We start from the raw sequence: 26781 nt of genomic DNA, 5'->3' as shown, positions 1-26781 counted from the left end.
GTCAGTCGACAAGATCCGAACCTACACTTCTGTACTTGACGTATATGTATATCGTAGGCATGATCACGGCCGCTTCTATAGCACCTTGACACAGATTCTGACTGACTGTCGGTCAGGGACGGGCACGTGTACAGGAGCCCTTCAATTCAAGGTGCAAACTCTTTTTCGTTTTTTTTTTTTAAACCAAAATTCTCATTCCCTCTGTTTACTATTTTTAGCTCGATTCGCAATTTTATCTTTTTCCAATTTAATCCAGTTTCAGACTTCAGACTCTTCCCCGTGATCCTCTCTGAAGCCCATTTTGAAAGCGTTCTTCCTTTTTCCTTTTGTTTTTCAAAAAGCTTTCCCTTTTTCTCGTGTAGTCTCTTTAATACAAATGTGATTCACAGAACCCATGAAGAAAATCTAAATATTTCTAGGTGAGAGTTAATTCCTTTTGAATATATATATATATATATATATAAAATCTCTGGACAGGAATAAAAAATAGGAAAGAAAAATGATAGAGGAGAGAGCATCGTTGTTTCGTTGCTGTTCCTACCTGCTCCAATTTTTCTTACCTTCATAAAGGTGCTGTATTAGTATTGAAACCTTGGTGAATATTATTTATAATTGTTATTTTATTTTGATTTGATATTATTATTTCTTATTTTTCTGTATTCTTTTTTATCTTTTTCCAGAGATTTTTTTTTTCTTACAAGAGTATCTTTTTTTTAATTATAATAGGAGCATTTTATGGTGGGTGTCCAAATTTGGTCGTTGAGTTATTAGTTTTATTTTCGGGAATTCTATCCATTAACTTGATTTCTGGACGTTAAATAGGACTTTGAATTTGATTTTAATCTAATTTAATTTTCTTATATTTTCATTCTTGTTGGTTGAAAAGCTTAGTATATATTTTGGATTGATTGAAAATTTATCTTTCTTGGTAGAAAAATCATCGTTTCTGGTTGAGAATTAAACTATTTCATTGAAAATGTAACTATTTTTGCTTAAAGTTTATTATTTTTGGTTTGAAAATTCGTCTCTTTTGTTTACAATTTCAACATTTTGGTTAAAAATGCATCTCTTTTGATAGAAATTTAATTTTGTTGTTGTGGAAAATTCAACTGTCTTATAAAGAATTGAATTATTTGGTTGAAAATGCAATTGTTTTTAGTTGAAGTTTAATCTGTTTTATTTAAAAATTTGACTATTTCAATTTTGTTTAAATCCACTAGAAAAAGAAAGTACCATTATTTTTGTGAAAAGCCGTCTGTTTTGCTTGAAATTGTAGTAAATTGGTTGTAAATGCAACTTCTTAGTTGAAAATTAAGTTTCTTATAGAAAATTCATCTTTCCAGGTTTAGAAATCTACTGTTTTCTAAAACATTCAACTTTTTTTATGAAAAATTCATGTTTTTTCGTTGAATATTCATCTTTCTATGCTGAAAAATTAAAATTTTATTTGAAAATTCAAATGTCTTTACAAAAATTCACGTTTTACCTCTTTAGCCCTTTTTTTAAATAGTTTCTCATTTCCCCGGTTTTGTGATGATCTCTCCCTTTTTCTCATTTAGTCACTTTAATGTGAACGGAATTCATAGAACCCAAGAAGAAAATTCAATTATTTTTGGGTGAAGTTTCCAAGAATTTGGTTGTAAATGTAATAGCTTGGTTGAAAATTAATTTAATTTTTTGAAAATTTAACTTTTTGGTTGAAAATTCATCTTTCGTGGTTAGAAATTAACTGTCTTCTAAAATGTTCATATTTTACCTTGCAAATTAAACTAGTTGGTTGAAAATGCAACTGTTTTTGGTTGATTTTTTTTTTATTTGTCTATCGCAAAACAATTATACTAGAAAAAGAAAATTAAACTATTTTGTTGAAAATTCATCATTCTGTTTGAGATTTCTACTAATTGGTTGCAAATTCAACTGCGTGATTTAAAAACTTTTCTGTAGAAAATTCATCTTTCTGGGCTTAAAAGACTACTGTTTTCTGAAACCTTCAATTTTTTGTTGAAGATTCAATTTTTTTGGTTGAAAATTGAAATTTTCGTGTTGAAAATTAAACTGTACGAGCATTTATCTTTTTACCTTGAAAAATTAATTTAAACAAAAATTCAACTAGAAATAGGAAATTGGTATTTTTTGCTTAAAATTTCACCTAATTGGTTGTAAGTGCAACTTCTTGATTAAAATCCATCTTTTTGTTGAAAATTCAACTATTTGGTTGAATATTCAATCTTCTTTGTTGAAAATTAACATTTATGTTCACAATTTATATTGCCGGGTTAGAAATTTAACTATTTTTCTATATAATTTGTCTTTTTGGTTTAAAAATTCATCTCTTTTAATAGAAATTTGATCTTTTTTGGTTAAAAATTAATCTGTTTTCGTTGAAATATGAACTATTAAATTTTTCGTTTAGAATTCAACTTTTTTGGGTTCAAATCAACTGTTTCTGATTGAAAATTTATCTACTTGGTTGGAAGTTGAACTTCTTTTAGTTCAAAATTAGTTTTTTGTTGGAGACTAAGAATTTACATTTGAATCTGTTTGCCCTTTAAGTCTAAACCATTGGAAAATTTCTTTCGGATGGACGAGTGCATCTAGAAATTGGAAATGAAATTTTCGAATATGAATTCAAAATAACAACATTTTTATCTTTTGTTACAGTAAACCTAGCAGATAGCGGAAAGAGAGTGGACATGACGCATTTTGACTTGCTCAAAGTCTTAGGCACAGGAGGTAAGAATACATTTCAATATTTTAAAAGGGAATTTTGAAATCTGCCTAAAACCATTTCTTGGTGTTTGATCACTGAAATAAATTGTTTACATTGTATTTATTAAGGTTTCGTATTTAAATTGTATACATTTTGCTCGATAGAAAATTTCCATTTAAATATTATTTACTTGAAACTAGGCTTTCGATGACTATTTTTCTGCATTAAAAGCTAAAATCTTTCAATTTTCCATGGAAAATAATGATAGAGAACCCTCGAGATTAAAGGGCTGGAGTTTGACCAGAATCTCTTTTTATCAAATATTGACTAACTTTTATCAAAAGTAGGTGTTTTTTAAAGTAGGCATGAAGATTTCGGAGTTTAGAGTTCAAATCTAGTCAGTTTCAAAGGGAAAGGTTCTTGACTCATAGAACAATCTGTATCAGTTCTAAGAAACGTGTCTCATCCTAGTAAATTTTATTCATCTGGTTCATAGACAAGCTTCTTCAAAAGAGGAAAATACAATCACATTATGCATTTTTATCTGAAACAAACAAATAAACATAAATTCATAAAAAAATAACGATACACATTTTGAATAGAAGCACACTGCAACAATATTTCATTGCATTCTTATCTGCTGATAAGTTAAAGTATTAATAGCTTGAGAAAATATATCAGAATGTCAATTGTAAAAATGTTTGGAGTGCAGTGTGCACATTTGTATTTTATTGTTCCTCACTTTATGATATAAATCATGAAAAACAAATTTTAAATATCAAAATTTTTTCCTAAAATTTGTTTTTAAATATTTTTTACTATCATTTTTTGTATTTAAAAATTTTTTAAAGAAAATTTTGCCTAAAGCCGAACAGGAAACACTTTTACAATCGAAATAGAAACGTCCAATATGTTTCTACTTTCACTTGCTCTTACACTGCTGGATTTCTTTCTCCAGACACGCGTAGTAGTCCAAGTTTACGAAACTTGGAATTGAAATTTCGTCAAGCAAAAGTGAAATAATAGAGTCGAAAACAAATTTTCGAAAGTAACTCGCTCTGCAAAAGGCTTTTATTTCAAGCCATTGTCTTCCAAATGAATTTTAATGTGATCAAAAATTTATTTTTCAGCCTATGGAAAAGTATTTCTTGTTCGAAAAAGAACTGGGGCGGATACTGGACGTCTGTACGCCATGAAAGTTTTGAAAAAAGCGTCTATCGTCCAAAAGAAAAAAACGACAGAGCACACAAAGACTGAGAGACAAGTTTTGGAAGCTGTACGAGATAGTCCCTTTTTGGTTACTCTACATTATGCCTTTCAAACAGATGCAAAATTGCATCTGATTTTAGGTGAGAATCTACATTTTTTATTAATCTGAATAAAAAATAATTTAGAAGATATCTTTTAGAAAAATGCAGGAGTGTCACACAATCGCTTTTTTAAGATAAACTTACTACCGTCACTTTTTCAAATAAAAATCTATTGCTGAATTTTCTTGAATTCTTCGGAATTCCCTTGAAATCCGCTGAATTCAATTAACCGTTTTTGGATTTTGTATTTTTTTTAAATTCACTCTGAAGAATTTTAAATTCACCTTCTGACAACTATATTTTATTTAAAAAATTGATTATTTGGTTGAAAATTCAACAATTTTGTTAATAAATAATCCTTTTTGATAAAAAATTTAATTGTTTTGTTGAGAATTTCTCTCTTTAGATTGAAAATTGACCTATTTTGGTAGAAAAAATAACTTTTTGTTGAAAATTCATATTTTCGCGTTGAAAATTGAGCTGAAATATTTTTTGGTTGATAACTTAACTATTTTTATGGACATTCGTCTATTTGGTTAAATAACGTATCTCTTTTAATAGATATTTTTTCTTTTTTGTATAAAAATGCAATTGTTTGATTTAAGATAAATCTTCTTTGGTTGAGGATTCAACTGTTTTTTATTTAAAAATAAAATCGTGTTTAGTTTAAATATCTGCTATTAAATTATTCTCTAAACATTGATCTCTGGTTAAATTTTTTTTTATATTGCAAATTAATTTTTTAAACTGAACATTAATCTCTTTGGTTAAACATTAAACTATTTGGTTTAAAATGTATCTGTTTAAACTACTTTGCCAACAAATTATTTTGTTGATATATGGTTTGCCAATTTCGTTAAACATAACTGTTTTGTTGAAAATAATTTTGTTTTTAAATGAGTTTATTTACTGAAAATGTAACTTTTCCATTTTTTTGTTAAAAATGGCTATTTCTTTTAAATGAACATTCGCCTTTTTTGGGAAAAAAGTAAAAATTTATATTACTGAATAAAAAATTCTTATTTTTGTCAGTAAACTAATCTTTTCAGTTGAAAATTCAATGGTTTTAGAGCAAATTCTTGGCTTGAATTTTCAATATTTTGGATGAACTTTTTTTTATTTCTTAACCAAAAAATCATTATTTGTTGAAAATTTATCTTTTTTATTTGAAAATTCATAGGTTTAGATTAATATTTATTTTTTTGCTGTAAAATTTTACCATTTTGGTAAAGTTTTTTTTTCATTCTTGAAACTTAATTTTTCCACTGAAAAATTATATTTTCCAATTGTGGTTGAAAATTTATCTTTTTTAGTGGAAACTTAAACAACTTGTTCGAAAATTTATATTTTCGAGTTGAAATTTCAATTGTTTTACAGATAATTCAACTTGGCTTGAAAGTTCAATATTTTAGATGAACTTTTTTTTTTATTTCTTGACGAAAAAATAATTATTTGTTGAAAATATGTCTTTTATATTTTTGATTGAAAATTTATGTTCTCAGTTGGATATTTAACTATATTTTTGAAAATTCACGTATTTCATTAGAAATTTGTCTCTTTAGCCGAAAATTCTACTTTTTGGTTGATGTTTTTGGTTGAAAATTCAACTATCCTCTAAAAAATTTAATTATTTGATTGAAAATGTAGCTCTGGTTGAATTTTAATTGTTTTCTTTAAAAATTCAACCATTTGGTTGAAAATTCATCTTTGTAGGTTGAAAACTCAACTATTGGGTTACAAATTCAATATTTCTGTTGAAAATTAAACTATTTTGTTGCAGTCATCTATTTTTGTCGAAAATTCAACTGTTTCGTTGAAAATTCGACCTTTTGATTTAAAAATTCATCTCTTGTAGAAAAGTAATCTTTTTTTTAGGTGAAACAAATTTTTAAGTTTTAATCTAAAACTCTTATTATTTCATTCCCTTTATAAAATATTACACTTTTAAAATATTATAAGATTAAAATTCTGGTCTTTGAATGTCAAGTTATATTCACTCCCATTTATCCGAATTCAATGGTATTTATTTGAAGTTTAACAACTTTGGTCCATTGACTTGGTTTATTTTAAATTGATCTTGAATGAATCTTGAACTTTATAGACTTCTCTTGAACTTACTTACATTCTTCTGAATTGGCCCTGAATTCTGCTGACTCTCATTTCACTCAATTTGTTGGAAATTTTTTTCTTTTTAAAACTTTCTTTTAATTTATACACATTTTTATAAGTTTCATCAAACTCTTTGGAATTTCTTTAGAATTCTTCTAAATTTATTTCCAATTTTTATTGAGATCAATGGATTTTTGTATTTGTATTTTTATTTTCAATTGTTTTGAATTTTTTGAATTGAGCTTGAATTGTTCTGAAGATGTTTAATTGAAATTTTCTTTTGCAGATTATGTGAGTGGTGGAGAATTATTCACCCATCTTTATCAGCGGGAACACTTTACCGAAAACGAGGTTCGAATATATATAGGAGAAATTATTTTAGCTCTCGAACACTTGCACAAGCTGGGAATCATCTATAGAGATATTAAATTAGAAAATATCCTTCTGGACCACGAAGGACACATTGTTCTGACGGATTTCGGACTTAGCAAAGAATTCTTGCCCCATGAGAGGGACAATAATGCGAGAGCTTATTCGTTTTGCGGTACTATTGAATACATGGCGCCAGAAGTTGTACGGGGAGGTTCTGCTGGTCATGATATTGTAAGTTTCTAAAGTTTTTCATAATATTTTACAATGCTTATTCCGATTCAATGTGACCATTTACAGCTTACATTTTTACCGAGGGTGTCTACCCTACCTGGAAAACCTGGAATTGTCAGGGAACTTTTTTTAAAGTCAGGTAAATTTTTCGAGAGGGTGCTTGATTTTTTTTTATTTCAATAGATACCGTGGCCGCTGGACCGGGAAATCGGGAATTTTTTGAGACCGGAAAAAACCGGGAAATGACAGTGAATTTTTTTTCTCCGTGAATTTTACAAATTTGTGGAAGAAAACCCTGTCCATGTTCGATTTCAACAGTTTTTAAATAATTAGTGGAATTGTCATGTTTTTCAATTATGCTATTATTTAGCTTACAATGCGTAATTCAACATTTTTTTACTTTAAAAATTTTCCATTAAAAATTTTTATTTCTAAGCTTACATTTATAATTTAAAGAATTTTTAAATGCTTTCTTAAAGACTTGAACAAATAAAAAATAAAAGGCTTTGATGTTGAAAATTTTGTATAAAAAACATTTTTATTAAATAAGTATATACATTTTTTTTAAATTTATCTGTACTTTAAGGAATGAAAAGTGAACAAAAACGATTTACAAAACGATTTTAAACAAGTTCAAAATTGAAATTTTTTTAGATTTTAACGTTAAAACTTAGCAGTTTCAATTTGAAAGTCTTAGTCATTAAACAAATGTGAACGTGTGACTGAAAGTTTATAAGCTATTTTCAACTTAAAAATAACTTCATAATATATTCTTAATTAAAGGATTTTATTAAATTAAAAATGTTGTAGAAAAACTTGAGTAATTTTAAGACATATTTATGAGTTTTAAAAAGATTAAAAATGATCATGCAAATTTTAGAAAGTTTTCTTAAAATCTTCTAGAATATTTTTAAAAAATTTTATTTAAATCTTTGAAAAAATTTTTAATATTCTCTTAAAATAATTTTTCAAAATGAAAAGTTATTTTGAATTTTCCTTGGAATCTTAAGAAAATGTTTTTATTCTTTTGAAGCCTTTCATAATTCTTGAAGAAAATCTAATTTTTTGTTTGAAATCTGCGAAAATATACATTTTGTTTTATATTAGGCTATCATTTCAAGTTGTAAATTAAGTTTGAATCTTTTCAAAACTTCTACATATCTCTTAAAATTACTCAAATTTCGCCTGCAAATAATAAATGTTCAATTGTTATTTATACATCCAAATTGTAAAGAAATTTTCTAAAATTTTCAGGCTTTTCTGAAATCTGAAAAAAAATTCAATTCATTTTCACAGATATTTAACAGTTCTGAAAGAATTTACACAATAATTTTAAATTTAAAACAAATTTAAAACAACTTCTAGATTTCTCAAGATTTTGAAATGAAATTTTGAAGCTTTCCAAGGACGTTTAAACTACTTAAAAAGAAAATAATTGAATTTCTAATTTACTACGTGTTCAGTTACAAATTTTTCAATTTTACAATATTTGTTGTTAATAGCTTAAAATTCCTTAAAATTATATAATTTAGCAAATTTGAAAGTTCATTGATTGATTTTTTAATTTAAAGCATTGAAAATGACAATGTGGATTTATATATTTTTATATTGAAAAATGTCAGTACCTTCAATTTTATACGCGTAAATTATTGAACATTTAAATAAAACAATTTTAATTTAAAAACTTTCAAATTTCAATTTTAAAATGTCAAAATTATAAAAGTGAACCCTGAATAGAAAAATTGAATAACAATGAGTCTTTATTTGTAAAAATAGCTTTGTGTTACTGTATTTAACTATTTTGTTGAAAATTCCTTTTTTTTTGTTTTGATATTAATTTTTTTTTAACTGAAAATTTAACTGTTCTACTTTAGATTAAAAATTGATCGTTTTTAGTTGAAAATTTAAGTATTTGGTTGAAAAAAATGTATTTTTTTGTGAATTCGTGCTTTTAGGTAGAAAATTAATCTTATTCGTTTCACTTTTTGGTTGAAAAATCACCTACTATATTTTTTATTTAGTATCAACTTTTTTGGGATGAAAATTCAATTTTATGGTTGAAAAATGTAATTATTTCAGTTGAATATTCTATGATTTTAGTTAGAAAACCCATCTTTTTCATTAAAAATTAATTTTCTAACTAAAACTTTATTTATTCAATTCTTGTTTAAAAATTGATATTTTTGTAGTTAAAATTCTTCTTGTTTGGTAGAACTTAATCTTTTTTGTTTAAAATTAAATAATTTAAATTGAAAATTCATCATTGTATTTAAGAATGTAGCTCTTTGGTTGAAAACAAATTTTCGGTGAAAAATTAATTTTTTTTACTGAATATTTAACTATTGAATTTTTTTGTTTAAAAATTAAATATATGGTTGAAAATTTGTCTTTTTTAGTTAAAACTTCTTGGATGATCTTTTAAAAATCGATATTTTTTGTAGAAATTAAGCGTTTTGTTTGAAAATTAATCTTTTAGGTTGAAAAAATTAAAAGGTGAAGTTTTTTCTTAAAAAGTTACTTTGTGATATAAAATTAGTCTATTTCTGTTAAGAATTACCATTTTCATTCACAAAAATTTTGTGGTGAGAAATTATTATTTTTAAACTGAATATTTAACTTTCAATTTTGGTTGAAAATTGATGTTTTTTACTTCTAAATTCAACTGTATGGTTGAAATTTGGTGTCTTTAAAATTGAAAATTCAATTAATTGATTTAAAATTTGTGCATTTGGTTGAAAATTCAAGTATTTCAGTTAAATATTGATCATTTTAGTTGCAAATTTATGTATTTTCTTGAAAAATTGACGTTTTTGTAAATTTTTGAAGAAAAGTAATTTATTTATCGTTTAATTTAATTATTGCATCTTTTTGTGATTCACTTTGATTGGATTTTTTTTGCAACATTGATCTTTTTAACCGAACATTGAATTATTACATCATCATTTTTTTTTTAGTTTAAAATTCAAGTATATTTTTGAAAATGTGCCTGTTTTTTAGTTGAATATTCAACTTTTTCGTTAAAAGCTTATTTACTTTGTAGAAAAATTGACGTTTTTGGTAAAAAAGTAATCTTCTGGTTTGAAAATTAATCTTTTTGGTTTAAAATTTATCTGTGCAAGTTAAAGATACATAATTTTGGTTGAAAATTCATCATTTTGTTTAAAAAACTTGCGTTTTCTATTGTAGAAAATGATTTTTTTTTAACGAGAAATTTAATTATTCCATTTTTGGTTCAAAACTGACCTTTTTTTACTTCCAATTTTAACTATGTGGTTAAAAATTGGCCTTTTTTAGTTGAAACTTCACCTTTTTCATTAAAAATTGATTTATACTTTTAAAAAGTTTACGTCTTTGGTAAAAAAAATTAATCTTTTTTTTTTAAAATTAATCTTCTTTAAAAATTAACCTTTTTGATTTAAAATTCATCTATTCCAGTTGAAGATTTATAATTTTAGTTGAAAATTTGCTTTTTTTATAGCAAATTAAGTTTTTAAACTGGAAATTCAATTATTCGATTTTTGGTTAAAAACTGATCTTTTTACTTTGAATTTGAATTATGTGTTTGAAAATTGGCTTTTTTTAGTTGAAAATTCAATTTTTTAGCCAAACATTTAATTATTACATTTTTGTTGAAATTTGATTTTTTCAGTTGAGAATTCCACTTTTTCGTTAGAATCTTATTTATTTTGTTTAAAAATCGTCTTTTTCTTGTAGATAATTAGTCTTCTTGGATGTAAAATCAATTATTTTGTTAAAAATTCATCTGTTCTTTCTGAATTAAACCTATGAACGGAATCCTTAGAAACTGACAGAAAAAAAAACATTCATAATAAACTCGCGAAACTGTATACATATTCCGAGAGTGAAATATTTGAATGGCTCTCTATAATAAAAAATTATACCTGGAAAAAACTTTGAGACACCTAGAAAAAAACCTGAGACAGTCAGGCAATTTTTGTCTCAGATTTGAGAAGACACCCTGTTACACTTTAGAAATAATAATTTTCTTTTTTAAAGATTTTTTTTTTGTAAATTAAAGAAAAACATGATTCTTATGATTACAGGCAGTTGATTGGTGGAGCGTTGGTGTTCTGACCTACGAACTACTAACGGGCGCCTCACCTTTCACCGTCGAAGGCGAGAAGAATACTCAGCCAGAAATCTCGAGGCGGATTTTAAAAACCGAGCCTCCAATCCCAAGTCACCTGAATTCCACAGTCCGGAACTTCATCACACGACTCCTAGTTAAGGATCCTCGTCAGAGATTGGGAGGAGGTCCGCGCGACGCTAAAGAACTCAAGGAACACGCCTTCTTCAGGAAAGCGCCACCACCTTTTAGCTGGGAAGCTCTAGAAACCCGAACGATTACTCCACCTTTCGTGCCTCGAATTACTCATGAACTGGACACTAGTAATTTTTCTGACGAATTTACAAAGATGGTTGCGGCCGATAGTCCTGCGGTTGTTCCTCCAAATTACGATAAGGTTTTTAGAGGCTACTCCTACGTAGCGCCTTCAATTATCTTCAGCGACAATGTGATGAGTAATGACATTTTCAACGAAGCTGTGAAAGGATCTCCGGACAGTCAACGACCAACACCTGCTGATATTTTAGCCGCCTGCTTCGAGGAATCTAGTTTCTTCCAAACGTACGAATTGGATCCAAGAGAAGAGGCTCTCGGCGATGGAAGTTTTTCCATTTGTCGGCGATGTCGTCACAGACAGACGAAGCAGGAATACGCTGTGAAAATAGTGAGCCGAAGAGTCTATTCGGAAAAGGAAGCCTCGCTGCTGAGAACTTGTCAGGGGCATCCGAATGTTGTGAAATTGATAGACGTTCATCAAGACAGAGCCCACACTTATTTGGTGATGGAATTATTATCAGGCGGGGAATTGTTGAGGAGAACAAGACCCTTTTCCGAACAGCAGGCTAGTAAAGTGGCAAGGCAGCTCTCTTCGGCTGTGAGATTTATGCATACTAGAGGTGTCGTGCATCGAGATCTTAAACCAGAAAACTTGATCTTTGCCAGCTCTGCTGATGACTCGCCGATCAAGATTATAGATTTTGGATTGGCGCAGTTGAAACGAGGCTGTGAACCTCTACACACGCCTTGTTTTACGCTTCCTTACGCTGCGCCCGAAGTTCTTGCACGACAGGGTTACGACGAGAGCTGTGATCTTTGGAGTTTGGGAGCAGTTCTTTACTCCATGTTGTCCGGGAAGCCTCCCTTTCCCTTGGGCTCTTCTGATCTCGCCTCGAGAGCTAAATCTGGGGAGATCAATTTTGATGGTGCGGATCTTAGCCACGTTTCGACTATCGGTAAACAAGTAATCAAAGGTCTCTTGACTACTGAGCCAACCAAGAGATTGACCGCGACTGCTCTCGCCCTCCATCCTTGGTTAGTCGGGAACAACTCCAGTTTCGATGCTTCCAATTCAGAACCTTCATCAACAAACAGTTCCATCGACAAGCCAGAAGGATTCCGACTCCGTGAAGTAGACGGTGCTAAACTCGCCCAGCGTCGAAAGTTACACAAACGGTCCACCTCCAGTTCCGTCTCTTCAACGGCTTCAACAACCTCAAGGTCTTCCAACGTATCTATACAACTCCTGCGACCTCCAAGTGCAACAACGACAACCACAACAAGTTCCGCATCACCAGCACAACCGAGTGCTTTCGACTTCAGGGAAGAAAAAGTCAGCGAGTATCTTAGCTCGCTCTCATCATCATCAGATTCAAATTCCCCGCGGAGTCATTGCCGGTCCGAGCGGCGAGAAGAGCGCCGAGAATCTCGAGATGTGCCGCGAGCAAAGAGACGCAAACGCGACGATGATCCCGAGGAGAAGAAGCACTCGAGTGGACCTGTTACTCGAGCGAGGAAACGAAAGCTGGAACAGAGTGAGTCTGACAGTTCGACCGAATCTTCCCCGGAACTTGTACGATCCTGCAAACGAGAATTGAACGTCCACCGGAAACAGAAACCAGGAAAACGACCGAAACGACTGGCTACTATTATAGTCGAATAATAAATAAATTATATCATCTCGTTTCCTATGCATTTTCAGCGACGTATTTGCTGTTGCCTTTGGGTTCGTGCAAGCCACGAACGTTGCATCATTCCTATCTCGATAATTTTTATTAGTCTTGTACATACAGATTATATGTATATTATCTTTGCTCTTTGTAAGGATATTTATGATGTTGAGATGAATTTATCGGTTGCTAATGCTGAATTCTGTATTACTCCAGCTTACCACTTTTTATTGTGATACAATCGAAGAAAGTGATATAGCCAGTTTTCCAATATCAACATCAAATTGGTTGGGAAATATATTTTTAATGTTTCGTGTGGAGGACATTTTTAATTGTGCACCATTATGTCTACGGCGCTTTTGATTGGGTAGAGGGTACAGCGTATTGAATTAATCGACACTGTCGGGGTGTCTACTTGACGGGGAAAGCCGGGATTTTCCCTTCGATTCTAGGTACTAAAATTGATATATTTTTTTTATTTTATAACTCTCAAGTTTGTTAATTTTTTCATATTTTGAAATATTTAAGGTTTTCGAAATCTTGAAATTCGGTATACATTCAAACTCGTAAGTTAGTGTTTTTCTCAATTTGTAAATATATATATTTTTTTGTTTGATTAAGGAGAAAAAGATTTACGTTTTAAAATTAAAATTGAAAAATTGTAGGATTTAGAAGAGATATCTTTAATTCTGAATTTCAAAAAGGGAATTGCATAAACAAATCACAGGGATCACAGTCTTCGCTCTATTCTCTTGCATTTCCCCCCTTTTTTATTTGAAGTACGCGGGGAATTTAGGACTGGAAAGTAGTATCAAGTTTGAATTGTAAGATTTTAACTTGCTTTGCTTGAAATATTATTTGCTAATGGCTACCCGTTTTAAAAAAAAAATCAACTTTTATCGGAAAAACGTTGCATCGATTGAAATTGTTATTTATCAAATTCAATTTTATCGAATTGTTAACTGTTTGGAAAATTGAATTTTTAGCAGATGAGAATTTATTTGTTAAAAATTGAACAAAATAAAATATTGAATTTTCAACTCTTCAAAATTAAATAAAATTGAACATTGTACATTTCGTTATTGAAAATTAAAGAAAATTGGAAATTTATTTGTTGAAAATTGAGAAAAATTAAAAATTAAATTTTCTAATGTTGAAAATTCAATTTTCATTTGATGAAAGTGAAAGGTAATTGGAAATTAAATTATTGATTTTTTGAAAATTGTAGAACATTGAATTTGTAACTGTTATAATTTGAAGAAAATTCCTAATGAATTTTCATCATTGTTGAAAGTGTAAAAAAATTAACAATTAAATTGTTAGAAATTAATTAAAATTCCCAATTGAATTTTCAACTGTTCAAAATTGGAGAAAATTGAACATTCAGTTATTACAAATTTAAAAAATTGGAAATTTAATTGTTTAAAATTAAGACAAATTTGAAATTTAATTTTCTAATGTTGAAAATTTAATTTTCAATTGCTGAAAATTGAAGATAATTGAAAACTAAATTATTGATTGTTCAAAATGGATTAAAATTTAAAATTTAATTTTTAACTGTTATAATTGAAAGAAAATTCATAATTGAATTTTCAGCATTGTTCAAAATGTAAAAAATTAACAATTAAATTGTTAAAAATTAATTGAAATTCCAAATTGAATTTTCAACTGTTCAAAATTGAAGAAAAATGAACTGCTGAAAATTCAAAATAGAAAATTCTATTTTCAATTCCTGAAAATTTATGATAATTGAAAAAGGAATTATTGACTGTTAAAAATTGAAAAAAATTGAAAAAATTGAATATTTAAGTGTTGAAAATGTAACAAATTTTAAAATGTATTTGTTAAAAATTGACCAAAATTCAAAATTAAATTTTCAACCGTCCAAAATTGAAGAAAAATGAAAATTCAGTTATTGAAAATGAAATAAAATTGGAAATTGAATGTTTGAAAATTAAAAAAAGATAGAAATTGAATTTTCAATTGCTGAAATAATAGATAATTGGAAATTGAATGATTGACTGTTGCAAATGGAAGAAAATTGAATTTTTAACACATGAACTAAAAGAAAATTGATAATTTAATTTTCTACACTGTTAAAAATTAAAAATTCATTTGTTAAAAATTGATCAAAATTCAAAATTTACAAAAATTGAATTATAAATTTAATTGTTGGAAACTGAACCAAATTAGAAATTTAATTTTCAAATGTTGAAAATTGAAAATTGAATTTTCAATTGCTGAAAATTGGAGATAATTGGAAATTAAATCACTGAATTCTGAAAATTGAAGAAAATTAAAAAAGGAATTTTCAACTGTTGAAAATTGAAGAAAATTAAACATAGAGATTTCAACAGTTGAATGTTCTTTAATTTTCAGCTTTTCAATTCAGCATTCAATTTAATAAATAAAAATTTAAACCAACAAAACAACAAATTTGAACAAATTAGACTTTTTCGAAAACGCGTTGCTACTGGCAAATAATGTTTTGGCAAATTAATATTCGTCAATGGAATCTCAGTCGGGAATTTATGATATTAAAAAAAAACTCAACTTTAGTAATCTTGTAACTATATCCAATTTCTAAAAATAAATTAAATAATGGCAGAAGTCATTAAAAAATCATTTACCATTATTTCAAACGACAAAATTATTTGTAAAAAGATTTTTTCTTGTTTTCTTGCATTCAAAATAAAAAAATGTAAAAATTACACTAAATCCCCTTTTTTGAACCCCGTTTGGACTTTGATCCCTGAAATCATTATAGTTCTGACATTGAGTATAGAATTTTTGAAAAGAATAATAATTTGGAGTTGGTTCAGGGAATTTTCAAAAAGAATGAAAAATTCCGAGTTAGGGCTCGGAAATTCCAAAAAGAATTACATAGAATTATTAGACGGGAAAAATGTAAAATTGACTGGGATAAAACCGGAAATTGAAAATCATCCCTATGGTAGACACTCTTGACACTATTGTACATAATCTGTGGATACTGGAGGTCTTGTTTTCTTCGTCGATCCGTATTAGGTTCGTACTACTAGTATCCAAGTTTGCCTTTAACATTTGAAATTCGATTTCGGCGCGATTATTGCTGTGAGCAAAGACATAAAATAAGGTAAAGACTGAAACGGTTGTTTATCAACTCAGGGAACAGTCATGCTTATAAAAAAAGTCTTGCGTTGTCAAAATGAGATAAGGGGTTGTTGAATGCACACCTCCACCAAAGACGACTGAAGCAGCACTGCGTCGTAAAACCAAAAAAAAAGAAAATAAATAAATAAAATAAAAACACAAAAGTGAATCGTAGAACAGAAGCGAAGCTGTGTACATTGAGAAGTTTTTCAAATGTAATTTCAATGCATAATCGTTATTGCATATAGATATATTTGGAAAGATAAAAAAAAGGTATATATTTAATATATCGGAAGATAGGAAATCATATTCTCTAACATCGCATGAATGATAAATACACACTGTGTATGAAGATATACACATATATTTTTATTTAGGAAAATAGTCATTGAATATTGTAAATTAAATTATATATTGGTTACCCGAACGAGTGGATACCAATTTTTCTAGTGATATATTATTGTTATATTAAAATTCTCTTTTTAGAGTATATATCTTCGTTATATACGATAATCAGCTTATGTAGGACAATTAAATTTTTTTCGTTGCAATATGTGGGTACACAAGAGAGACGTCTTTGTTATAACTGATTGTTAAATATATCGTTCTGATATATAACCGTTGAATACTTTTATTTAATCCCGATCTTTCAAGTCAAACTTTTATCTTCGTATATCGTCGTATAATGTAACAAAAACAAATAAACGAAAATTATCTGCCTTTCTCATTAAAAAAAGATTTCTTATTTTGAAATACCACATGCCTCTTGGACTCGTCACACCGTTGACAATATTTGACACTTTTTTAAAGCAATGACACTATTATTCTACTATTTCGAGAAAAAAATGACACTAAATATATTATTTTCAAATAAAAGGGGCGACTTTTCAACCAAGAAAGATATTTTAGTCAATATAGAAAAAAAAATTAATAAAAATTTTTGAATTTTTCGAGCCAAAAATATGAGCTTGATGGAGAACAGTTGGAGGTTTAACCAAATAGTTAAATAGATTATCAATTCTCTACCAGAAAATAAGAATTTTCTACAAAATACATACATTTTTTATTAAACCGTTGAATTTTCAAAAAAGAAGATTACTTTTCTAAACAAAAAAAAAAAAGAATTTTTAGTCAATTAAATCCGTTTTCAAGTACATAATTTTAATAATGGATCTGATGTTAGCCCAAATTTTATTAGATTAATTAAAAAAAAAAATATTTTTCTAGTTAAAATTTCTTTTAAACTAAGTTTATATTTGTACAAAATAATGGAGTTTTATACCAAGTTGTTCAGTTTTCGCTTAAAAAAAGTTTTTAATAAAAAAACAAATTTTCAACACAAAATGTAATATTTGATGTTTCAACAACAAATATTTTAATTAAAAATAAAAGGCAGTTTAATGTAACCACCAAAGACTTTTCAATAAAAATAATGGCTCTTTAACCAAAAAATTTATGTTATTCTAGAAAGGATACATTCTCAAGAATATAAATCTTCCATTGAAAGAAAAATTTTCAACAATATGCATAAATTTTCATTTATAAATTTTGAAACTAAATAGTTGAGTTTTTAAATAAAAAAAGGTCACTTCTTATCAAAAACTGGAGTAGTTAAATTTTGATTGAAGAGAATTAATTTTCAAAAAAAAAAAATATTCTTTAAAACAGTTTAGATTTGTATCAAACTGTTTAATTCTCTACCAAATTGTTAAATTTTCAAGCCAAAAAAGACGAATTTTATATAAAATAGTTTATTGTTCAACCACAAAATATTAATTTAAAAAAAGTTAATTTGTAACCAATCTGTTGAATTTTCAACAAAAGTACATAGTTAATTTTGCAGTTTAAAACTTCTTTAAAAACAAATAATAAAAAATAATTTTCGACTAAAATGATGAATTTTTAACCAAAATGAAATTTTGAGAAAGTAGTGGAAGTTTTAACTAAGGAGTAGAATTTAAAGCCCAAAAAGTGAATTTTCAACGAAAAAAATTAATTTTTAACCATTTGCGAGTAGAAATGCTTTCTAACCATTTCTTTTCTTCGTGAAAGTTGCATCAGTTTAGTAGAAAATTCATCTCTTCAGTTGAAAATTAATTTTATTAAAATGAAAATTAACTTTTGCCTTTTTCGTTTGAAAATTGATCTTTCTTAGTTGCAAATTAAACTATTTGTTGGAAAAATCATGTTCATGTATTTTGTTGAAAATTTGCATTTTTTGTAGAAGATTCATCATTTTATTTGAAAATTTTACTATTTTGTTGAAGATTAGTTTTTTTTTTCTGTTGAAAAATGTTTTTTTTTTTAGTTTAAAATGACTTTTTTTTAGTTTAAAATTCATCTATTTACTTACAAATGTATGTTCATTCATTCAAACAATGTTTAATTGTTTGAATAAAGAAACTTTTTTCTAACTAAGGTGCTCCATAGTAAATAAAAAGGTTCATAAGAGTACCCAAATTTGTTGATACTTGATGAAGAAATATATTTTTATTGTTTTTCTTTAATAAGTTTCGTATATAAATTGTTTCAACAGTTTAGAAATTATTAAACCAAATAATAGCAATGTCCACATTCATTACAAGCTTTAAAGCATCTGCAATATAAACCTATTTTGCGATTTCTACAAGAAATAAATTATTTAAAATATTAAAATGGTTTAAATGATGCAAAATTAGGTGAAAAATGAATAAAAATCAAAAACTGGTCTATTCATAATTATTTTTACAACAACAAATTATTTCTGTAATGTAGTTAAAATATATACTAAAAATTATCGCCAATTTTTATCACCTGAAGAATTCTGGGAGAGAATTTAATATATGGTGGTCCAAAAATTCGCCTTTTGATTTTTAGTGATCGATACCCCCCCCCCCCCATTTTTTTCGTTTTTCGGAAAAAAAAATTTCCTATTTTTTTTAATTCGTACAACATTAACCCGTGTCCTTGGGCTTTTTAAATTGAAAATGCACAAAAAATGTAAAATAGTAGTTTCATGTAAAATCCATGCTAAAGACGGTACTTTTTTGAACTTAAAAAAAAAATAAATATTTCTATTCGGTAAAAGTGGCAAGTTTCCAAGTATTTTTAAATTAATTTTCAATTGTATTTAAAAAAATGTTTTCTTCCGTAAATCGTGAAAATGTACAATTTTTGGATTTAATTGTATAGTTTCTGCAAATTTTATAGTTCTTGCAATTATTAAAACAATTTGATTTCACTTATTACTTTTCATTGGAATGATGGAGAAAATCCTAGTTTTTTTTTAATCTCTGATACTGTGTCGCTTATTAATCAATATTTTCTCATCTCAACGAAATCATACTAAAGAAATAATTAATTATAACACAACTAAAAAAATAGTTTAAAAGATTATTATCTGAATAATTGCAAACTCTCTTCCACAAAAATATGACTTCTAACATTCATCAGTTGCGTCATTAATTCTAAAAAATAGTAACTTTTCAAAATTTACCCAAGAAAATATCGTTTAAAGAAATGAAAATTATTTAAATAATTACCAAATATCATTAAAAATACATTAATGTTAAAATTCATTAATTGTGTCATTAATTCCAGAACATAAAAACTCATCACGATTTACAAGTAAAAGAAGTGTTTAAATGAAACAAAATTGTTTTAAGAATTACTAAATATTTGATAAATATTTAAGCTTATAATAATTGTTCAAACAATTCAAAAATAGTTCAAAAGTACTTAAAAGTCGTCACTTATCGAATAAAAATAATTCATATTGAAAAAAATCATAGAAATACCGGCTTTAACATAATAGATACATAAAACTGCCGACATATATAAGGTTCAATTAGAAAAAAATTAATAACAAATACATATTTTTTTCATTTTCTCCAAAACTTAACTTTTTGTTTAAAGAAAAAAAAACAGAATGTCTTTTTTTCGGTTCGAATAACAAAATTGATCTTTATGTTTTTCAAAATTAACCGACAGTCCCAGAGACAAAAGTTGACATATTTTTGAAACATTTCCAAAATTACCTTGAACTTTCTCAGTATCACGCATGCGCAAAAGTTCTCAGCATCTTATTGGCTCTGTTTGGCGCGTATTTTTCAAAATCATTATTTTACCGAAGAAAAATTAACCTTAAAATAATAATAGAAACCTAAATTTCACTTTTTACGAAAGATAATTGGTTTTTAAATCGTAAGCTACAATTCGACATTTTTAAATATTATTCTTTAAATGAAATGTTATAAATTACTATAAATTTCAGCAAAATTTCCATCATCTTGGCCATCTTGGCTTATCGATTTTCGACGAATGAAAGTCAACACTTGGCAACACTGTAGCAAAATTTAGTGGCGCCGGGGGCGTGTCGAGTTGCTGTCATTTTTTGACACCTTTTTACCACCTTACCACTAGTGAACAGCAACTCAGGTGATTTTTGCATGTGCAATCTTTAGTTTTCTTTAGAAATCAAATTCCTAATTCAAAATTTCGTCATCCTCGAAAAAATATCTTTTCCAATCTTTACGTGACACTTTGGTTGTAAGTGCGTGTCATTTATTGGCTCTGGTTTACATTTTGGTATTTAACGGTTTCTTTGACGTGTTCACCACTTTTCTAGCAAGTGGATTTTTTTCGGATTTTGTTTGTTTTTCACTTTTGTAATTTCAGTGGAATTCAATCGATTGTTGCACAATATAGACACAACTTGGAGCATCTCAGCATTGATCAGTGATAGACATATATACTCAAGTCTTATTTAATTTGCGGTGCTCAGATCAGAATAACCTAAGAACCCTTTTTTATTCAAAGGCTTCATTCTACTTTTATTTTTGATAGCCACTATGACGGACTCGAAGTATTTTACCACCACCAAAAAGGGTGAAATATTTGAACTGAAGTCTGAACTCAACAATGACAAAAAAGAGAAGAAGAAGGAAGCTGTCAAAAAGGTGAGTTTTTGATTGTTGATTGTTTTATAAACAGTTATTTAAATGGAATATTTGACGATTAGATGCACTTTTTTCCTTTTTATTTTAACAGAACTAGCAAACAAACACGCTGTTATTTTAATATCTCACTTAATTTTTAAATTAAACTATAAAATTAATATAAACAACAAATTGTTATATTGCATATTATTTTAGCTAATTAATACTGTAGTATCTATTATCTAAAATAATATAAAAGAAAATATTTTGGATAAATTTTGAAAACTTTTGTCCTGAATTCAAAAAGAAAAATATATTTTTGTTCAATATTATGTTTATTGTACAAAAAAGTAACCTAAAATTATTAAAAACTGCAAGTTTCATTTTTGAAATCACTGGTAAGACTATCCAGAACATTTTTTAGGAGCGATTGTGAGTTATCTTTAACGTATGTATTCAATTTAAATGTAATAAGGCCATAAATTCCACTTTATTTATATTTTTTGTTTATATTCTTCACATTCGTAAAAAAATTTAAATCTCGTACATATTCGGGGCAATGCATACTTTGTGTAGTCTTGGGTTGAAGAGGGGGGGGGGGTAAAGCAACGATTTTTCTATGCTGTCTTACATGAGATACAGTTTTTGTTCAAAAGTCAACTCCTTGGTTGAAATTTGAACTAATTAATTAAATAATCATTTTTTAAGATTCATAACTTGAGTTGAAAATTTAGCTGTTTGATTGAAAATGAACTTTTTTGTTGATAATTCGTCTTTATTGGTAAAAAAATTGTATTTTTTGCTTCAAAATTCAATATGTTGGTAGAAAAGTCAATTGTTTTGTAAAAAATTCGCTTTTATAGATTGAAAATTGTTTTTTAATTACTTCATTGTCCAAACTTCCCTATTTTAGGATAAAAGTTAATACTGCAATTGACCATTTAAATGTTTTGTTTAAAACTAACTTTTTTGTTGAAATTTCATATTTTCGGGTTAAGAATTCAACCTTTTTTTACCGAAAAATCTCCTTTTGGTCTTGGAAACTCAACAATTTGGTCGAAAATTCAATTATATGGTAGAAAGTTCAACATTTTTGTTAATTTTTTTTTTAATCGAAAATCAATTTCAGTATTTGATTGAAAATTTCTATACTTTGTTAAAAATTCGTTTTTTTTTTTGTAAAAAAAATCTTTTTAATTAAAAGGTCAACAATTTAATAAAAATGTACGTATTCTGTTGAAAATTTCATTTTTAGTTAAAAAATTATATTAGAATTTAAAATTTAACTGTTTGATTGAAAATTAACTTTTTTGTTGAAGCTTCATATTTTTGGGTTGAAAATTCAACCTTTTTGTATTGAAAATTCGTCTTTTTACTAAATTCAAGCGTTTTGAAGACAATTTAACTCTCGTAAAAGAAATGCATACATTTTACATGCATTTTGTTAAAAATTCTTCTTTTTTCAGAAAAAAATTTCTTTATTGAAAATGCAACTATTTGGTTAAAAATTTACGTTTTTTAGGATTCATTTTTTTTGTAGTAGAAAATTGTTTTATTAAAAAATCAACTCTTTTGTATAAAGCTCATGTTTTCAGCGTGAAAATTTCATTTTTTGGTTGGAAATTTATGTGTTTTGTTGAAAATTCGTCTTTTGTAATAGAAAATGAATTTTCTTGGTAGGAAATTCTACATTTCAGATACAATTTTTCTTCTTTAATTACTGAAAAATCTTTCTTTGTTGACGATTCAAATATTTTGCTGAAAACTCGTCTTTTTCGGATGAAAACTAAATAAATTTTTGAAAAAAATTTATTGTAAAAAATAACGTTGGGTAGGGATTGGGTGGGGGGGGGGCTCAAAACTGGTTAACTCTATCAAGTGGTGGGGGGTAACCGCCTCTCTCTAAATCTGCCCTTGATCACAGTCAAATGATTTTTGTTTAAAATCACCGATTTCCTGTGAAAAACGCTAAGAGTTCATTACATGATTATTAATTTGCAAAACATAATTTGGCAATTTTGTAAAAAATCGACTTTCAAATTTTGTATGGTTATTAAATGTTTAATTTTCGAGAATTGAAGTTTCAAGGGTTAAAATTTAAACTGGCGCAAATTCAGTTTTCAAATTTATTTAATTTTCTGAGACGAAAAATATCAAAATAATCAAAAATTGTTAAAAGTGCTGAACATTTGTCAAATTATATTTATTTTTGTTTTGCAAATACCAATTTTCGATATTAAATGCCAAAGTAAGTTAAAATTGTTGAAAAATTATTAACCTTCTAAGCCTAAGGATTTTTGATTAAAAATGTCAATGTTTTCATGTTTAAAATCTGATAATTTATTATTAAAAATACCCCTTTTCGCTAGGATAACCTACACTATTGTTGAAAATTGGAAGTCTTGATGATTTTTATTTAAAATTTCTAAATTACGGTGAAAAAACTAACACAACCTAAATTTTTTTTAGAAATTTTAAGTTTTCGAAACTTTATGATTTTATATTGAAATTTTTTTTTGAGAATAAACTGGGATTCCCTTTTAAGTCGTTCCGAGAATTGTTGTCGTGATGTGTTCTAATTTCTAGAGAAAAGCATCAACATAAAAAATTTATAATATTTTTAATAATTTTTGGGATAGTTTGAAACTTTTAATTTAACCGTGCAAGACTATGTAAAAACACAAATGCTTCTCAATTCGTAATTGGAACTTCACCATTCAAGTGATCTTTACTAAGATATTTCAAATCCTTTAAAATATTTGATAATACCTTGAAATATACGAATGTATATTATATTTTGAGTGTAAAACAGATTTCTAAAGATTTCAAAATATTTTATAATATTTTAAATATCTTAAAATTTCATAAAGATTTCACAGCAATTTCACAAACATTGTAAACTTTAAAGATTTAAAGGATTTCAGACATTTAAAAAAGGATGCTGTACACCAGATTTCACAAATTTGAAACGATTTCAAGAGGTTTTAAAACATTTTAGAAGATTTTAAAATATTTCAAATAATTCAATGATACAAAAAATTTTCCAAACAAATATTCAAGAAAGATTTGATAAACATTTCAAAATATTTCCTAAAGATTTCAAGGATTTCAAAAATTCAAAAAAGGCGTGTACACTAGATTAAAAAGTTTTCACAAAAAGTCCCTAAAGATTTCGAACGTTTCATAAAGATTTGGAACATTTCACAAAGATTTTAAAACTTACAAAATAGTTTAAAGCTTTTAAAAAGGGTACATTAAACCATATTTCTAAGATTTCAAAACATTTGAAAGATTTTAAACAATTTCAAATTTGGAAGGCGATATCAAAAGATTTCGAACATTTCGCTAAGATTTCGAACATTGCACAAAGATTTTAAATCTTTCAAAAGATTATAAAGGTTTCAAAACATTTCAAAGATTTTGAATAACTTCAAACTGTTTTAGGAGATGTCAAAAGATTTCACAAAAGTTTCAAAGATTTCATAAAACATTCATAAAGATTTCAAAACAATACGAGAATTTCAAAGATTTCAAAACATTTAAAAGATTTTTAATGATTTCAAAAGGTTTCAACAAAATTTGAGAAGATTTGAAAATATTTTAATAATTTCAAACGAACAGAAAAGATTTCGCGAACAAAGATTAAAGAAACATTTCAAAAATATTTCAAAGATTTTATAAAGATTTAAAAAAATGTGACAAAGTTTTCGTAGATTTCAAAGCTTTCAAGCTTTCTTTGAAGACTTCATAAGGATTTCAAAAGATTCAAGTATTTAAAAACATTTCAAAGATTTTAAGCGATTTCAAAAGGTTTTAACACGTTTGAGAAGATTTCAAAAGACTTAAATGATTTTACACAAACACAAAAGATTTCGCAAACAAAAAAGAAAGAGTTCATAAAGATTTCAAAGATTTCAAAAATTTTAATGATTTTACAAAAGCTTTGAAAAATGCCAAAAGATTTCACCGAAATTTCAAGCTTTCACTAAGGTTTGTAATACTTCACAAAGATTTCAAAATATTTCACAGAGATTTCAATGATTTCAAAGACATTACAAAGATTTAAAAATATTCCTAAATATTTCACAAAGATGACTCATGTTCGCAAAAAATTAATATTTTGTTGATTTACGATTCGGCTTTCTTTAAAAAATTTTGGCCAATAAAAAATGAAATCGCTCATTTTTTACACGTATTACAAATCCTTATTTTATTATTTGATTTAAAAAAGGAGACCTGGAAATTTTTGATTTCTTGGTCTGGAAAGCCTGGGAAAGACCTTGAATTTTGTCCCTAAGAATCGCTAAACACCCTGTAATAAAACTTCTTGTTTATCAGGTTATCGCTTCCATGACTGTTGGTAAGGATGTCTCAGCCCTGTTTCCTGATGTCGTGAATTGCATGCAGACCGACAACCTAGAGTTGAAGAAGTTGGTCTACTTATATCTGATGAACTATGCCAAAAGTCAGCCAGATATGGCTATCTTGGCAGTCAACACCTTCGTCAAGGTAACGTAGCTTAGAAATCTTCGTCTTTGTCATCACACTCTGTTGACGCACACTCACCTCTTATATATTTAATATGTAACATTTAATCTATATAATATATGACGTGATCATAAGTTGGACGATGTTGAGAGTCTCTGTCTGCATTGAGGCAAGCTGCAAAAAGATTTCTACGCAATGATATTTCGTACTTTGTCATTTTTCTTTTGAAACGAGTGCCTTTTACAGCCTGCCTCTCACAAACTACAAACTTTGCTTTCAGGGTGGCCACTGAATCGTGTATTTTTCTCTTGACCGTTTACTTTTTTTATTTTTAACAATAATATTTTCAATAACTAGAGAAATCGCTTTGAGAAAAATTTGGAAAAGAGTAAATTGAATAATTCATTTTTCAAGAAAAACAATAAAATTAAAGGTAATTAAAAGTAGTGTTTAATGAGAATTTATGAGCATTTTAAATTAGGATTTAAAAATTCGCATCATCTATCTTTATTATTAATAATTATTTAAATTTCGCGTGAAAATATATCGCTTCAAATTAGAAAGAGGGCTAAATATTAATCATAAAAAAGCATGTAAAACATATTGTTTGCATTAAACAGTGCATTTTTCAGGTTTGCTACAATATCCCAACTTATAAATTCTTCTAGATATAAAACCAATCATACACCTAGAAGATTAATAATCTTAATGGAAACAAATTTTTCTTCGAAATATACTTTAAACACTTTTTAGTTCGGTTTTCAAGTTAAAAAAACTTTAATACAGATATACATTTTTAACCAAAATTATGAACCTTCAACCAAAAAATGAATTTTTAACCAAATAGTTCAATTTTCTACTTAAAAGATTAATTTTCTACCAAAATTAGATTAGTTGAAATGCTACAAAAATAAATGTTCAACCAAAGAAAAAAATTTGCAACTAAATATTTTTTTCACTTATAAAAATTATATTTCAATCAAAAATAGATTAATTAAATTTTCTAGTTAAAACAATCAATTTTCAAAGAAATAAATAAATTCTCAACAAAATAATTCAATTTTAAATCCAAAAGATGAATTTTCTACCAAAAAGATACAGTCCTAATATATAAATTATCAACTAAAAAAGTTAAAGTTACAAAAAAAAGGATAGTTCATTTTGCAGTTAGAGAAGTCAATTTTAAACAAAATCAAAAACGAATTTTCAGCAAAACTAATTCATTTTCTACTAAAAATATAATTTTCCAAGCAAAAATGGAATAGTTACGTCCTCAGTTAAAAGATTAATTTTCAATTTAAAAGAAACGAATTTTCCACAAAAATTGTGCATTTTTGAACTAAATATTTGTTGACAAAAAACGAAATGAATTCTTAACAAAAAATAGAACAGTTCAATTTTCCACAAAACACAAAACTTTTGAACGAAAAAGATTACTATTATTAAGATTGAAAATGATGAATCTTCTACTACAACATTT

The 26781-nt window shown here is 27.1% G+C and overlaps 2 protein-coding genes across 6 annotated transcripts in view; both read left to right on the top strand.

Moving 5' to 3' along the window:
• Positions 1 to 13765, top strand: part of LOC117168775 (ribosomal protein S6 kinase alpha-5-like) — a 60673-nt gene extending 46908 nt beyond the window's left edge. For both annotated transcript variants that reach the window (XM_033354556.1, XM_033354555.1), the window contains 4 exons: positions 2662 to 2733; positions 3841 to 4059; positions 6416 to 6732; positions 10797 to 13765. In XM_033354556.1, coding sequence (XP_033210447.1) covers positions 2662 to 2733; positions 3841 to 4059; positions 6416 to 6732; positions 10797 to 12758 — 2570 coding nt within the window. In that variant the 3' untranslated portion in view covers positions 12759 to 13765. The remainder of the gene's footprint in view (positions 1 to 2661; positions 2734 to 3840; positions 4060 to 6415; positions 6733 to 10796) is intronic.
• A 6460-nt stretch (positions 13766 to 20225) lies between these two features.
• LOC117168822 (AP-1 complex subunit beta-1) overlaps positions 20226 to 26781 on the top strand; it is a 36637-nt gene continuing 30081 nt past the window's right edge. For 2 of the 4 annotated variants that reach the window (XM_033354669.1, XM_033354665.1), the window contains exons 1-3: positions 20226 to 20313; positions 20722 to 20834; positions 25152 to 25322. In XM_033354669.1, the coding sequence (XP_033210560.1) occupies positions 20727 to 20834; positions 25152 to 25322 (279 nt within the window). In that variant the 5' untranslated portion in view covers positions 20226 to 20313; positions 20722 to 20726. The other 2 variants (XM_033354666.1, XM_033354668.1) reach the window with 2 other exon arrangements.

This window comes from Belonocnema kinseyi, chromosome 3 (genome assembly GCF_010883055.1).
Source record: "Belonocnema kinseyi isolate 2016_QV_RU_SX_M_011 chromosome 3, B_treatae_v1, whole genome shotgun sequence".
NCBI classification, from domain to species: Eukaryota; Metazoa; Arthropoda; class Insecta; order Hymenoptera; family Cynipidae; genus Belonocnema; species Belonocnema kinseyi.
The sequence above is the reverse complement of the archived record's forward strand: the minus strand, read 5'-3'. Positions and strand labels throughout refer to the sequence as shown.